Here is a 17,389-nt window from a genome sequence, read left to right on the forward strand (position 1 = left end):
GTCTATTATAATTTAAGTGGCACAATGCGAATGTGCCTTAAATCATACCTAACTGATAGAAAGCAAAGGGTATTGCTTAATCATGGAAATGGCAAAATAGCCTCATCTGGTTGGGAAATGGTAAGTAGAGGAGTGTTGCAAGGCCTCTTGCTCTTTCTTATTTTTATTAATGACCTTCCACACTGCACAAAAGCTACTACCAAATTTACCCTCTTTCCAGATGATATGTCTCTTTTAGTTGAAAAAACGCATGACAGTGACATTGATTTCTATAAACGGTTCACCTGCATTGGCCTGATTTTAAATTTTAAAAAAGCCCAGTATATTCATTTCCATGGGTCTCAGAAAGTGCTGGGGGACATAAGTCTAAGTTGTAATGATAAAGAGATTCATCAAGTATATTCTTTTAAATTTTTAGGCCTCCACATCGACAATAAATTAAATTGAATGTGCCATATTCTGGACTTGAGAAAAAGACTTAGTTCAGCAACTTATGCTCTACGTATTATAGCAACAACTGCAAATACTGATGCTGTTAAGGCTGCTTACTTTGGCCATTTTCATTCATTGTTGTCATATGGCATAATGTTTTGGGGAAATCAACCAGTGACAAATTAAGTATCTGTCACTCGGAAAAGAACAATCCGAATTCTAAGTGGAGTGAGTAGAAATCATTAATGCAGAAATCTTTTTTAAAACACACAAAATATTAGCAGTGACTTCACAATGCATCCTATCCCCTATGTCCTTTTTGGTTACGAACCTACCCAAGCACAATCCTAACAGTGACTGTCATCGCTATGACAGAAGATTGAAACACGAATTGCATGTGGATGGAGAAAAGTTGAGCGTAGCACAAAAAGGCGTGCACTACTGATGCAAAAGAGTGCTTACTGCACTTCCTATGGACATAAAAAAATCTTACTTGTGGAATACCACAATTTAAAAGTAAATTAAAAGAATATCTACTGGAACACTCTTTTTACCCTCTTGATGAATTCTTTGCCATAAACACTTCTATATTGTAAGTCAGATATGACACATTGACTTGTAACATTTTCTGTTACTACTTTGTAACTGAATATCATGAGCTATGTCAGAATAACAATGTACTTCACTTCTAGAAATGTTATAACTTAATATGGAATAATTGTAATTTATTATTGTATTGTTTTATACCTCTGTTTTACTTTAGGAAGTGCCTAAGCTTGAAAATGTTAATATATTTTGTTCCTTTACACATACTGCAACTTGTATCTATTAGCATCTATAAGTAGGATACTGTTCTCATGTATAATTATGACTCCCTTCCCATACAGTTCTCTTGTATATTGGATCTACAAACATGAAGAAATAAATAAATAAGTAAAATAAGAATAACATGCCAGGGAGTCCAGCTGCACCACTGATTGCCCAATATCTGAGCTGGTACCCTTCCCACCACTGAACCACTGGGCACCCACCAGTGACTGATGCATCAATCCGGACATTAAGGCCTGCTGTAAAATTTGATAATTTTCCTGGTGAATCAGCTGTTCACAGAGATTTTGGGCTTGCAGCTGGTAGTCGTAAACTTCATTGCACGATATTTCAGCTGGACAATTGCCAGCGATCTTCACATCAGCCGATTTCTCCCCTCCATCTTATATAGTGCGCTGATGGTACTGCCAGACATGCGTTGAAGTCACAGAGACAGAAGGACTACACTGCCCAGCGACAGCACCCTCGCTGGTGGAACTGCAAAACTCAGCTGCCATCAGTATTGTCGCTGGCCGCAGCTGTCAGGGTCTTCTGGCATGTTTGCCTTGAGCAAATTTCGGAGATGATGGGATTCCACACATTATTCAATTGGTAAACACTGTCATAGTTCATTAGATTTCCCGTGATGTGTATTTCAACAGATTCTTTGATAATGGATTCCCAAAAAGTTGTTGCTGTGACCAAAATCGAAATATTGTCATACTCCATTGAGTATCCGTTGGAAATACAATGTTCCACAACTGCAGACTTACTGGGTTGCAATAGGCAAATGCAATGTTGATGTTATGTATGATGCTCTTCCACTGTATGCGTTGTCTGTCCTATATAGGCCATACCACATTGACACACTATTTTGTAAATTCCCGCCTTCCACAGTAACAAATCATCCTTCACCGATCACAGTAAATCCGAAATCTTAGAAGGTGGACAAAAAACCACTTTCATATGTAAATTATTAAGAATCCTCACTATTTTGAAGGAGATATTTCCAACGAAGGGTAGAAAAGCTAAGGATTTGGTTGGCACATTCTCCTCTTTATCCATTTTCCGGTTCCTGGCTCTAGTTGAGAAGGCCCTGTTAATTTGCCGGGTCAGGTATCCTTAAATGTGCAAGTTCCTTAGGCAAATTCTCTGCATCCAACACCATATGTGCCCTGTGCACAAGGGTTTTAGGTACACTCATGGTTTGGGATGGGTGATGGCAACTTGAAGAATGCAAGTACAAATCAGTGTGAGTGAGCTTACAATAAACAGAATATCCCACCAAGCCGTCACTCTTTCATTTAACCAAAACATCCAGGATTGGAAGGCAACCATCTTTCTCTAGCTCCATAGTCAATCGAATATTCTCATGGATGGAGTTAAGCTGATGAAAAACTTCTGTTAACCTTTCTTCTCTGTGGGGCCACACTATGAAAGTATCATCGACATATCTCCAAAAAACCAGTTGGTTTACAAACCACTGATTCAAGTGCTCTTTCCTCAAAATCCTCCATAAGAAGTGGTTAGCCACCAGAGGAGACAGAGGGCTGCCCATGGCAACACCGCCAGACTGTTCAAAATATCCCTGGTTAACCATAAAATAAGTTGAGGAAAGAGCATGCTGAAGCAAAGCAGTGATGCCCGATTCGAACTGTTGACCAATTAGCATCAAGAAATCTGCAAGAGGTACTTTTGTTAAAAGGTAAACTACATCAAAACTCACTAGAAGATCCAAACTATTTACTTGGGGAGCCCCCAGTCTGTTGATAAAATCAGCAGAGTTCTGTATCTGATGTGAACATTTGGCAATAAATGGTCTCAGCAAAGAAACTAGATGTTTGGCTAAATCATATGTGGGTGCATCAATACTCACTATAGGCTGTAAAGGCAGACCTTCTTTATGTACTTTAGGAAGACCATACAGTCTTGGTGGTACACTGCCATGGGTAACCACTTGATGGTCTCTGGAGCTATCGAGGAAGAGTTCAAAAGTGCACACGTGTTCCATTGCACACATGCTGCTGGGGCTTGATCAATCCTCTTGTACGAGGGTATTTCAGAAAGTAAAGATACACCGTATGCCACAGGAACAGAAGAGTTTTGGCGTGCAAGTTGGCAACACTGGTGTTAACCTTGAACCATTAGCTTTCTCCTTGCGGTCATTCGGCAGTTGAACATTGCTTCTGGTTGGAGTAGGTCACGTTTAAAATGGCTGCGCCGATTCAGAATCCCGCCAAATGCAAAGTGCGCTCTGTCATACTTTTTCTTCATTGCAAAAGGCAGCGACCAGTGGATATTCACAAAGAGATTGTTTCTGTTTATGGAAACATTATGAATTGACAAACTGTAACGAAATGGTGTTGTCATTTCTCTGAAGGTAGGACCGATGTTCATGACGAACAAAGAACAGGTTGGCCATCTGTGATCTTTGATGCCCTTCTTTGGAGAATGGAGGAAGCAATTCGTGCGAATAGACATCTCACATTGGAAGAATTGCATCAGATCATACCGTACATGTCAATGACAACTCTTTACAATGTTGTGACTGTCAAGTACAGGAAATTGTGTGCGCGCTGGGTTCCAAAACTGTTAACGGAAGAACACAAAAAGAAAAGGATGGGCTTTGCACTCCACTTCCTCACACACTATGCTGAAGCAGGTGATGAGTTCCTTGATCACATTGTGACAGGTGACGAGACGTGGGTTTATCACCATACACCTGAATCCAAGCAACAATCAATGCAATGGTGCCATTCGAATTCACCAAAAGCCAAGAAATGCAAAACGTTGATTTCAGTGAAGAAAATCATGGCTTCTGTTTTTTGGGACAGACAAGGCATTCTTCTGTTGGAATGTATGCCTCCTGGAATGACAATTAATGCTGCTGCATATTGTCAGATTTTGAAACGTCTTCGAAGGGCAATTCAAGACAGGCGCAGGGGAATGCTGACAAGTGGAGTCCGCTTGCTTCATGACAACGCTTGGCTCCACACAGCACTTGTAACCAAAGCACTACTCAAACAATTCAAATGGAACGTATTGGACAATCCGCCATACAGCCTGGACCTTGCACCCACCGACTTCCATGTCTTCCATTACCTGAAGTCACATCTTAGTGGAAAATCATTCCATGATGATGAAGAGATCAAAGATGAAGTTGAAAAGTGGTTCCGACAACATGCGGCAACCTTCTATGACTGTGGGATACAAAAGCTTGTGCACCGACTTAACAAATGTTTGGGTAACGGGAGTGATTACATCAAAAAATAACAAATAATCCAGTTAATAAGATGTAACTGATGTTTTCTAAATAAATGTTCTATTTAAGGACTATGAGCCATTGTATCTTTACTTTTCAAAATACCCTCATACATCCTATCACTAAGTAGACTATACATCTTCTCCAAATACAACCTACGAGGTAACAAAATTGTAGAATTACCTTTATCAGCCTTCAGCACCACTATTTCTGGATCTTCTCAAAGGTTCCGTAGTGCAGCCCTTTCTTCAGCGGTTATATTACTTTGTTGGGGAGGAGCTTTCAGGAGAACCCGACCAGTTTCCCTTCTTATTTCTTCAGCAGCATCCATAGGAAGGTGACATACAGCTTGTTCAACACCACTTATGAAACTTATAAGAGGTACTGCACTTGGTGTAGGTGCAGAATTTAGACCTTTACCCAAAACTGACAGCGTCGCATCATCTAAAATCTTCTCTGTGAAATTAACAATAGAACATCATGCAGTTATTTCCTGTCACGTCAGCTGTTGTGTCACCAAGCAATCAAATTTCGACATCTGCCAGGAACTAGCAGCCTTATATAACCAATCAAACTTGGCTGAAGTCACTCCATCCACCCAGTCCCATAATACAGGAGAAACAAGTGCTGCAATCTTCAAGTGTAGATGGAACAATTCTTCTGAGATGGCATCCAACCTTCATCTCGTATAACACATTCTCTCCTTCACAAGGCGAGCCGTACTATTGGACCAAAAAAGCTAGTCAGCTGGCCCACATGTGGACCCTGGACACCCAAGAGAAAGATTGAGAGTGCTATAAGGCCAAGCACTGGCCAGTGACATACAGCCTGGGAGATTTGTTATAGATTTTGAGTTCTGTGTGAAAGTGGGTCTACATGAAAAGTTACTAAAGCACTACTTTAGGCTGTATTGTTGGATTTCACATACAAGTTCAATGGTTATGAAACTTTGTTAAGAAGACAAAAGCACAGAGACATCATCCTTGTTCTCTGTATGAAGTCCATCTAAAGCCCTCAGCCACAGATCAAGAATTGGTGCTTCTCATTCAAGGAAACTGAAGACTCTTACAATGATCACTATGCTCATGATATTGTAAAGTACATGACATGACCAGAACGCGAGGGTCCACCAGTACTGCCATACAGAGGACCAGTGACAAGATCTACATCCAGGCCATTGTAATTGGCTATAATGAGAACTTTTGAAACAGCAGGTCACAGTTTCGATGGAGAGCGAGCAATGCCACATGCAATTTGGCATAGCGGCTAGTGTCACTGGTTGGCATGCAGGTGTTTGCCATTTCAAACCAGACCACTAACAATTATTTGTTACTTAGTTTGTGTCATTTCTGGAAGGTTCTCCAAATATCTTATGCTTGTAATGTTTGTGCATTCTGGAGCAGTCAGTGTTTGCATAAATAGCAGGATTCTCAGGCCAAGAGTTCAGTTCTTTTCCATGCTGGCTGTAAGTTGGTGTTTGTAATAAACATGCTGTCCAATGATTATCCTGATTTTTGACTTGGGACTTCATTCTGGTTATAAAGTGACAATATTAAGTAAGTTTCTTATGGTATAACAGGTTCATTAAACAAAATAATTCACTCAGTCTATGGTATTTAATCTTTTGCTTGAACATTTGCTGCATCACTCTCTCTTCTTCAATCATAGATTGACAGTGAGACCTGTTGGGTTCTGGGTAAATGAGCAGTTCACAAATCATGAAGTTACAGACCTTATTATTGTAATCCATGGCTGACATAAATATTTGCTATGGCTATTAAGAAGGCTGAGTCTGTGTTTGAATTTGATGGACTAGAAGAAATCAGGTACTTCAAATTATGTTTTTAAACAGGTGTTTTATGAATGTTTAAATAAATACTGTAGTTGACTGTTCAAAAATAGTTGACTGTTCAGCTCCTTTTCCTGACAATGTCCACAGGGTTTGTCTCTCTTTTCCTGAAAACTCATTTTGTTCATTCACTAATATCTACATTACATACACCACTGTATCATTTCCTTTCTTTATTTGTCCTTGCATCTTTATCATGATAGTATTGGACATGTCAAATACATTACACAGCATCTTCACAAAGGGAAGTAAGAAGAGAAAACATATGCTCAGATTGCAACTACAGTAGGACGGAAACATTGGAAACTTCACCGTTGCATTTTCAGTGGAAGACTTCCAGAATTTGTATTAAGTTGTGGAAATTTGGTTGGGTTGTAGTCCACGAAAAACACACTTAATAATGTAAGGCTCGATATATTTCGTATCGGTAAATACAAGTGTCCACATTACATCAAGTCATACAGTGAACTGAATAAGCAAGATGGTGTGAGCCATTAGGGTAAAGAGTCAAAGATCTTGTGATGGCAGAGGTATGATGTTCGTACTTGTCCACCCCACACAGACATCCCCCCCCCCCCCCCCCCCCCCCAGTTCCATTTCAGAAAAGTTCTCCACCCGTGCAAACCATGTTGCTGGGTTGTCCTCGGATAGCAGGGGCAGGGTTGGTAAGCGGCCTGATGCTGGCAACAAGGACACAGTTAGTTCTGTATCTGAGTCCTTTGTATGATGTGGATGCTGTAGCGGCATGGTGGACACAGACATCACTGTGTAGGATGCAAGCAAGCAGTCTATTGGAGTGGATAAGAATGGCACTGAAGCACTAGGAAATGATGCTGTAAAACTGCCCAAATCAATGTTCACGGTGCAGAAGTCTGATGCGGAATGCAGAAGGCATGGCTGATGCCATGTGAAAAGCAAGTGGGTGAAACCCCCTGAAAGTTTACTTGCAGGAGGAGCACAGTTAAATGTTCCCATCAGGCTGTCAACATGACGAGCTGGGGCATGTTCAGAGGTGCGAAAACCACAGGTAGTATCGTTATGCAGCACATTGCTTACATAAGGTAAGGGCCTGTAAACTGAACTGAGGGGCCAAATTGCCACGAGGGAAGGAAACGTACATGGAAATGTTTAAATGTTTGCGATATACAGTAGGACGTTGTCCACTTAGTAAACCAACAAAGTGGTAAAGCACACAGGCATCACTGGAGCGTGATCAGTACACGGTAAGTCTCCCCTGACCCACGGTCCTGGGTGACTTTCCCTTTTCCTAGATCTCTCCAGTCCTTTTCCTTCACCTTCTTCCTTCCCCTTCAACCCTTCTGCCTGAAAAAGTAGCCACTGGCTGCGAAAGCTTGCCAGTTACAACACTGTTTTATTTGTGTGTTCTGCCACCACTTAGTGAGTAGATTTTTTATCTATCCAATTAAATAATTTATATATAAAAACAAAGATGAGGTGACTTACCGAACAAGAGCGCTGGCAGGTCGATAGACACACAAACAAACACAAACATACCCACAAAATTCAAGCTTTCGCAACAAACTGTTGCCTCATCAGGAAAGAGGGAAGGAGAGGGGAAGACAAAAGGAAGTGGGTTTTAAAGGAGAGGGTAAGGAGTCATTCCAATCCCGGGAGCGGAAAGACTTACCTTAGGGGGAAAAAAGGACAGGTATACACTCGCACACACGCACATATCCATCCACACATACAGACACAAGCAGACATATTTAAAGACTTTAAATATGTCTGCTTGTGTCTGTATGTGTGGATGGATATGTGCGTGTGTGCGAGTGTATACCTGTCCTTTTTTCCCCCTAAGGTAAGTCTTTCCGCTCCCGGGATTGGAATGACTCCTTACCCTCTCCTTTAAAACCCACTTCCTTTCGTCTTCCCCTCTCCTTCCCTCTTTCCTGATGAGGCAACAGTTTGTTGCGAAAGCTTGAATTTTGTGTGTATGTTTGTGTTTGTTTGTGTGTCTATCGACCTGCCAGCGCTCTTGTTCGGTAAGTCACCTCATCTTTGTTTTTATATATAATTTTTCCCACGTGGAATGTTTCCTTCCATTATATTGATACAATTAAATAATTTTATTAATAATTGATTGTTCCCATTTTTATATTACAGATTCAGTTCAGTTTTATCTAGCAAAAAGTAAATTTGGTTATGCTTCACTTGTACTGCCAGCAACCACCATATAACTTGATTGCTATAGACTATGCATGTTTGGTATGGAAGGTGAGAAAACAAATACAATGGCATGCAAATGGTCCATTTATTGGAATGAAATCCACCTACTACAGGGTTGTTATGCAACAAATTAACATATTAGAATGCCAATGGCAACACGTTGATTGGAAATTACAAAAATATGCGGAGATGGGTAAATGCACATGGTGGACCAGCTATCATGTCCAGACCATATACATCCCCCAACTAAAGCAGCTGGAATGGGCATACATAAAAAGTTCACTCTCTCAGGATGGGAAACAAAACCCATGTGTTACAGGGAACATATACTAAAACTTACATCTATACACATAGAACACATAGTATAATATTTTGATCCCAGTGTTATTAAATGGAGGACATGTTTACATAAAATTTACATCTATACAAAGAAGGCAGAGTGCATCATTCTGATTCTAGCAACACCAAATGGTTCATAGCATGGATGTCTGTCTGACATAGCAGGCTAGACACACAATCCATTAAATTTTATTTGACATTTGGCCACCATTTCAGGAAGAACACAATAGTTATCTCTACACACGCAAAGGGGTGCAGAGTCTGCACACTATAGGAGCATACACATTACATCTTTTTACAGGTGCCGGACTGCTGTCCTTGGTAATATTAATGTTGTTGGTAATAGAGAAGCAAAGCCCAATGTCACACCTGGAATAACTCTTGGTAAGGGAGCATTGGATGCCCAGTTATTTGGAAGAGGTGGGTTCACTGGTTCTTCATGATAATGTAACCAGCCTCCAGTGTTCATGCTGTGTAATCAGACAAAGCCAACTTACCAGTATGTGGTCCTCTGAATGCTCCTACACTTATCTGGGAACATTGTGCGGCAAGCCATTAAGTTCTGTTGTGCTGTTAGTGCATAAATTACTCAGAAGCAGGCTCCGAGGTGTCAGGTTTCACTTATTCAGTGTCCATGTGGGAAGTGGCCATCCTTTCTGCACAGAAACACCTGCCTGTGGCAAAGATGTTGCTGGTGAGGTAATCCATGTTGCATACCTAAATGGTTTGTTGCATGCCCACATGTCCTCTGCTGTAGCAGAGTGCCACATTGTGAACACTGGGGAGCACATCACCACAATTCCTCACAGGTACTTTCTGCAGAAATATAGCAATTAGGTGAGAGTATTTTTCCCTCCTCATACAATGACAGTGTTCTGAACTGCTTGGCATCTCCATCAGTCACATAATTACCAGTACTGTGTATCAATTGTGTAATCTTATCTCCAAAAAACAACTGCTAACAGTGAAGGCAGGTTTATTCTGAAAACACAATAATAATAAAATTGTAGTCCCAGTGCCACCAGTATTAGGAATACTTCTATTTACACAACAAATTTCAAATACTGGCAGGAGGTGTAAATTGATTCTGTGGAGTGCATGTCACAAGCAAGAAAGTCTAACCAGTAAAAAATATTGCACAATGTGCAAGCCATGGCAGTATTTCAAACAGTCATTACCACATCACATTTTATTGTAGAATTCTTGCTGCGTGTACAGACTTGCTAACTTACAATCTCACTGAATTCATAATCTGTTTGTGATACTTATGACAATAAAAGCCTCTTTTTATTCTTGAATATGCTCTTTACAATAAGTTTAACATCTTGGTAAATACTTACAAGTCAAGGTTTCTTCCTTTGTAATCATGCTACTCAAATATAATATACCAACTGGTATTTTTAAAGTCAGCCATTTTTTACATAAAGAGTGTATAACACAACATATTATATATGAAACTATATTTGAGCATGGGCTTATTAATTACTCACACGCAAGAACAAGGAATATCTTCCCTTCACTTAGATCTGCTTCATATGTTAGTTCATAAGCAATATCATTCTTTCATCATAAAGTGTAGTGAAAATATCCAATTTTTTAGTGTGACTTATGTGATATATTCATTATAAACTAATTAAATTTACCAAAAGGGAATTGACATCAAATGGACATTTGTCATGTAAATCTATAAGATAGCTTTCACTGATAATTATGCAAATATCCAAGTGCAAACAGCCTCTACCTAGGAAAATAATTTCAGTTTCCTTCCAAAATTAAGTGTGTTTGTGACACTTGATTTGATCATTGTCATTATATCCTCTGCTATTCTATCACTATGTTTTTATCCAAGGAATTGTAATAATCAAATCAGTAACATCATATGACAGGAATTTGGAAGTAACAGCTTTCATAAAAGAAATGTTATTGATATACTAATCTTAAGTTTTTTCTTATATATTGTTCATTGCATTTGTTGCTGCCTTGTATTTTGCTGCATATATTCATTCTACTTTCCCATTACATCACAAATTCTTATGTAATTAATATGGGCTTATATTTTCATTTCAGGTTATGCTTTGTTTTTCTAGAGATACTGAAGTACTGTCCATCTTCCATCACAGTGCTAGCAATCCTTTCCATGCTGTGCTAAAGAACAAGCAGCCAACTATTGAGAATACAGTTGTATTCCCACCCAGTGGCATCATTCCTTTCCATGGATTTACAATGTATGGTATGCAGAACCCTAAGTAACTATTCCTCAAACCATTATGAAGGTGGCTTGTTATTATAGGTGCTTGACATTTAACAATGACTTATAATATCAAGATTAGAATATAACTGTATACTCCCAGGAACCAGGAGGCAGAACAACAAATGACTTGTAGATAAAGTTTTTAGTTGTGTCATTAATTGAAAAAATGTTCTTTATACAAAAGTCATAACTACGATACAAAGAAATTACAGGTATTGGCTGTGAGTGGGCATTGATTGAAATTAGTTGGACCAGGATTTAACCTCGGGTCTCCTTTTTACTAGGCAGATGTTCTGACCACTAAGCCAACCAGACACAGAGGTCTTTGTAACTGCAAGTACTACCCTAGCATGTCTCCCGTCAAACCCTTGTCTGAATATATATATATAAAGCTGCATATCAACACAATTGCTTGTCTTGATTAGTACTGTATGACAAAAAAATCGATAAAAACAGTTTACATATCAAGAATTTTGATGTAAGCCTACATAACCTTAGTAATACTGTATCTAATTTCTTGATACAGTTGAAGGTATTTTATGTTGGTGGTCTGTAAACTGTCAGCTGATTGCACCTTTTTAGAGCCGTAAATACACTTAGTATGAAGAAGAACATAGCAGTGCCTACATTACTTTTGTTTCTGCTAGTTCATTATTTGTCTATGGTTCACTTTGCCTATTGTATTATACCAACATGGAATTACAATCTACATCTACATCTGTGTACAATTATATACCTTACCTAACTACTCACATGGCATTAATGTGGATTGTTCTTGTTGTATGGCCCTACACAGCAAGTAAAAATATTCCCTCAATACTTAATGAGCACAATGTTCATGGAATATTAGACTCAGTAAAATGTTTGTATATAAGTAAATAGTTCTGGCAATACCGGCCATGACCTTCTTCTTCTGTGCGGATGCACACACATTACTCGAACTCTTATGGGACTTGGTAAGAATGTCTTCTACGAGTAATGAGTGTGTTGGGTAGGGACACTATGAATGTAGTGTGTGGACATATAAAGTGAGAATGTGGGTCTCAAGGGAGGTGTGTGTGAGATAATCCCTGCAGTCACACTATCCTCTGTGCCCTTGGTGGCTCAGATGGATAGAGCGTCTGCCATGTAAGCAGGAGATCCTGGGTTCGAGTCCCGGTCGGAGCACACATTTTCACCTGTCCCCATTGATATATATCAACACCCGTCAGCAGCTGAAGGTATTAATATATAATTCTAATTTCGTTCTAGATGGCTGCAGGTCATCAGTGGTATCTGTTCTTTCAGACATGTCCGAAAGAACAGACACCATTTCCATATAAGTATATTTTTGCACAAGAGTTAAGGAATTCCGATCCAAATGCAGGTTTGATTTCTGCCGAGTATTAACTGAGTGAAAGCTGCTTATTCTTGGGAATAAAAGATATTGTTAACAAGAAATGACAGTAAGTGATCCGAATACAGTGGTTACATCAACCTCAAGAATTTCTGGATGTGCTGTAACAAAAATGTTCTTAGCTAAATTTCATTGTCTCTATGAAGAACTTCAGAAAGTGATCAAAGCAGACTTCAACTAAAATATGTTAGCTGGAAGCAGCGAATCCACTGAATTTATGACTTATTCATAAACTTTTCTAAAGGTGCTAGAGAAAGCAGTAGACCAGTGACCCTCATCGATAATGTTATTACAAACTATTAGTTTGAAAATGCAAATAAATACTGCTTAGGCCTAGACATTTCAGATCATTCAGCTCTGTTTATTGAGCTTACAAAACCAGACAAATTAAGATCACCAAAAATATACAAAAAAAGGAATTTCAGCTTAAGTATATGGACTTTTCCCATAGTAAACTAAATATTGTAACCTGGCCTGTAGACCACCAGAGCTTCAAGCAATGGAAACTCAGACACTTTCTTAAATTGTTTTGTAGATATATGCCATGAATCTTTTTCTCCTAGATCTTCATAAAAGAAAGGAAACAGTAAATTTAAGTGGATTACACCAAGAACAAAAATCTCTACTGCCAGAAAGAGACAGCTCCATAGTGTGTTAAAATCAAACAGAAATCCTGATTTTGCTATGTACTTTAAACACTATGAAGCTATATTGAGGAAAATTGTATTGACCACTAAAACAAGCAAATGATATGTTCATCCTCATAAATGGAAATAAGACAAAAGCAGTTTGGTCAACTATTCAAAGAGAATTAGGAACAAAAGTCAAAAGACAAGTGATACTGAAAATTAGATTTGGAAATAGTATTGTAAGCCCCATTCAGGTGTTCATTTGTTTAAATAAATGCTTCTTAAAGGTTGCAAATTCAGATGTAGATATGGCAGCCAATCAAGATGGGGAAAATTTCATAGGTTTGGAAAGCAACAAGAACAGATATTTATACAATTTGAAAAATCACCCAAAGAGATGTGGAAAATGAAGTACTGTCTTTAAAAAACAAAGCCTCACCTGGATGGGATGAAATACCCACATCAGTAGTCAAGGACATGGATGATTTCATTTCGCTACCACTGTCAGTTATCATAAATCAGTGCTTTGATCAGGGATGTTTTCCAAATAAATTGAAATAGCCCATGATAAAACCATGATTCAAAAAGGGATCAACAGAAGATATGGGGGTTACCATCCTATATCTCTTCCATCAATCTTCACTAAACTGTTTGAAAAAATTGCAGCAAAACAAATTCAAAAATTTTGTACTATAAATGACATAAAGTTTGGAAACCAGATTGGATTCCAAGTAAAAAATGCTAAATGCCATCAGTTAGTTTAGTCAAAAGATGTGTTCATTAGATAAGGGTACAAAGGTTACAGGAATATTCTGTGACTTGTTAAAAACCATTCCTTACTTCTACTCATATTGTGTATATACAGAATCAGGGATAGTGTTTTGCAGTGGTTTCTACTCTAACTTAACAGACAGGAAATTAAGAACAATCATGATTTCAGATTCAAGCAAGATTCTGATTTCAAGCAAGTAATCCTCATAGTGGAAAACCATTTTCCAAGATGTTGCTCGAGGTTCAGTATTGAGTCCTTGTCTGTTTTTTTTTTTCTACAAAAATGGCTAACCACTAGCTATTCAAGTTCATTTAGTTTCATTTGATGATGATACATCACTTATAATTTAAAATGAGGTGCCTGAAAGAACTCCATAAAGTGTCAAAAATACTTTACAAACTTTGAGTCCCAATTTTATCAAAATGAACTAAAACTAAATATAACTAAAACCAGAATGATGCAATTTGATGTTCATTAGGACCTGTGATAACAAGGGTATTACACAAGCAAATCATTTGAACTTCTTATGCCTAAATTTTGATTGATATTTGAATTGGAAAGTACACATTTACTACTTAGCAAATAAACTGAATGGCTTACTATTTGCAATGTGCATTTTGTTAGGTGCCACAAACATGGACACCATAAAGATAGTCTATCATTGCTACTATGAGTCAGTTATGTGTTATGGTATAATTTTTGGGGGGGATTCAGCAAATGTCTCAAGGCTTCTAGTATTACTGAAGAAAGTAATTAATTTGCAATATGGGCATTGCCAAACAACAGAAAATGTGTCCACCATTGTTTAAAAGTTTGAAAATACCATGTACCATCCATTCCCTCCATTATATGTATATATGTGAAATGTGTTTTATTCATCTCATAACATTTCAGAACATATGTCTGATCTACAGGAGACATGTCAAGGTTACAATTTGCTTATTTAAAATTTTGTCACACTTATAATAATACTTTGTGGAGAGTTTACTTATTCAAAATTTGTCAAACTTATAGTATTTACATCTACTATAACTATCATAAATTTTTATTCCATTTTAGGTACTCAGCTCAAAGTTTCACTTCACCCTTCATGAAATCTTCCACAAAGTAGTAGCATTGTTCAATTACAAAATCATGTAACATGCTTTTTAAAATATTTTTCTTCATATTCATTATGTCATACCGTTATATTGTGTTGTGAATTTTCATGGCTATATACTGAGAAGTCTGGACACACAGTTTTAAGCAATGAGAGGTGAGCATAAAGTTCTCTTTATGTCTTGTGTCATATGAGTGTTCAAAATGATTTTTTTTAGTAGATCAGCTCTGCTGCATAGGAAAAGAACCACCTCAAAGATGTATAAAGAAGGGACAGTTAATATTTTTAGGTCTTTAAATAATGTTCAACATGATGCCCTCGGCTATGCTGAGCACATGTTGCGAATGATTTTTTAAACTGAGTTTCCCCAAAGAATTATGCCATATCGAATAATTGATTCAAAGTAGCTATAATATGCTATTTTTCTGGTCGCCATATCAGTGGCACAGGCTAAAATTTCCATTGCAAATGCAAGGCTGTTTAACTTATATGCTATATATTCTATATGCGCATTCCAACTCAAAGTTCTGTCTTAAGTTTATTTCCAGGACCCTGACTGAGTCAAGTTCTTCCATTTTTTGATTGTTGTGAGTGACACAGATTTCTTCAGTTTTTGAATGTTTTGTTTTAAAACTCATCATGTGGATTTTTGAAATGTTTAGCCTTAAGCAATTTTGACTGAACCATGTTTCAAGGTTACTTAACATATTCGTGACACTCTGTGGTATATTGCCAGAATTTTCATTTTCAATTAGGGCAGAAGTATCATCTGCAAACAAAGTTAAATGAGTATTTATATTGAGAGGCAAGTCATTTACATAGAACAGGAATAAAATGGGTCCAAGGATTGAGCCTTGAGGAACACCTTGTGACACAGTTTTCCACTCGGAGAAGTGATCTGTTCCATTTAATGTGATTACTACCCTTTGTTTCCTCTCCAAGAGATATGATTCAAATATCCCTTATTCCATACCTGTTGAGTTTGAAAAGCATCAGGGCATTGTTTACAGAGTTGAACGCTTTTGTAAGATCACAGAACATTCATGTGACCGTAGCTTTCCTATCTTGTGATGAAGTAATTTTTTCGATTAACTCATTTACCGCATCTACTGTGTTTTTGCCTTGTTGGAAGCCAAATTGATTATGTGAAATGATATCATTCTGCGGGTTGAAACTAAGTATCTGTAAAGCAGCAATTTTTTCAAATATTTTTGATATGACAGGGAGTATAGAGGTGGGCGGTAATTTCCCATATCATCTTTTGAATCTTTTTTAAACAATGGTTTTACTTCTGTGTATTTCACAGAGTTTTAAGCACAGCATTGGAAGTTTAGAATTATCTCTGTGGTAGGTGCTGTAGTTGTAGTGGAAACAAAAAGTGTGTATGCTGGTTTTTGTGTGTGTATATATATATATATATATATATATATATATATATATATATATATATATATATATATGTGTGTGTGTGTGTGTGTGTGTGTGTGTGTGTGTGTGTGTGTGTGTGTGTGTGTGTGTGTATAATAGAGGGAAACATTCAACTTGGGAAAAATATATCTAAAAACAAAGATGATGTGACTTACCAAACGAAAGTGCTGGCAGGTCGATAGACACACAAACAAACACAAACATACACACAAAATTCAAGCTTTCACAACAAATGGTTGCTTCATCAGGAAAGAGGGAAGGAGAGGGAAAGACGAAAGGATGTGGGTTTTAAGGGAGAGGGTAAGGAGTCATTCCAATCCCGGGAGCGGAAAGACTTACCTTAGGGGGAAAAAAGGACAGGTATACACTCGCACACACACACATATCCATCCGCACATACACAGACACAAGCAGACATTTGTAAAGGCAAAGAGTTTGGGGAGAGATGTCAGTCGAGGCGGAAGTACAGAGGCAAAGATGTTGTTGAATGACAGGTGAGGTATGAGGGGCGGCAACCTGAAATTAGCGAAGGTTGAGGCCTGGTGGGTAAAACCTGCCCCATGCATCCTCTCACCACCACCTACTCCAGTCCTGTAACCTGGAAAGTGTACACGATCAAAGGCAGAGCCACACGTGAAAGCACCCACGTGATTTACCAAGTGACCTGCCTACACTGTGAAGCTTTCTATGTGGGAATGACCAGCAACAAACTGTCCATTCACATGAATGGACAGAGGCAGACAGTGTTTGTTGGTAATGAGGGTCACCCTGTGGCTAAACATGCCTTGGTGCACGGCCAGCACATCTTGGCACAGTGTTACACCGTCCGGGTTATCTGGATACTTCCCACTAACACCAACCTGTCAGAACTCCGGAGATGGGAACTTGCCCTTCAGTATATCCTCTCTTCACATTACCCATCAGGCCTCAACCTTTGC

General features: G+C 38.4%; 1 protein-coding gene across 1 annotated transcript in view; it reads left to right on the top strand.

Annotated features, from left to right (window-relative positions):
• Positions 1–17,389, top strand: part of LOC124710862 (TBC1 domain family member 19) — a 173,422-nt gene that overhangs the window by 110,240 nt on the left and 45,793 nt on the right. The window contains exon 10 of the mRNA XM_047240959.1: positions 10,944–11,106. Coding sequence (XP_047096915.1) covers positions 10,944–11,106 — 163 coding nt within the window. The remainder of the gene's footprint in view (positions 1–10,943; positions 11,107–17,389) is intronic.

This window comes from Schistocerca piceifrons, chromosome 1 (assembly GCF_021461385.2).
Source record: "Schistocerca piceifrons isolate TAMUIC-IGC-003096 chromosome 1, iqSchPice1.1, whole genome shotgun sequence".
NCBI classification, from domain to species: Eukaryota; Metazoa; Arthropoda; class Insecta; order Orthoptera; family Acrididae; genus Schistocerca; species Schistocerca piceifrons.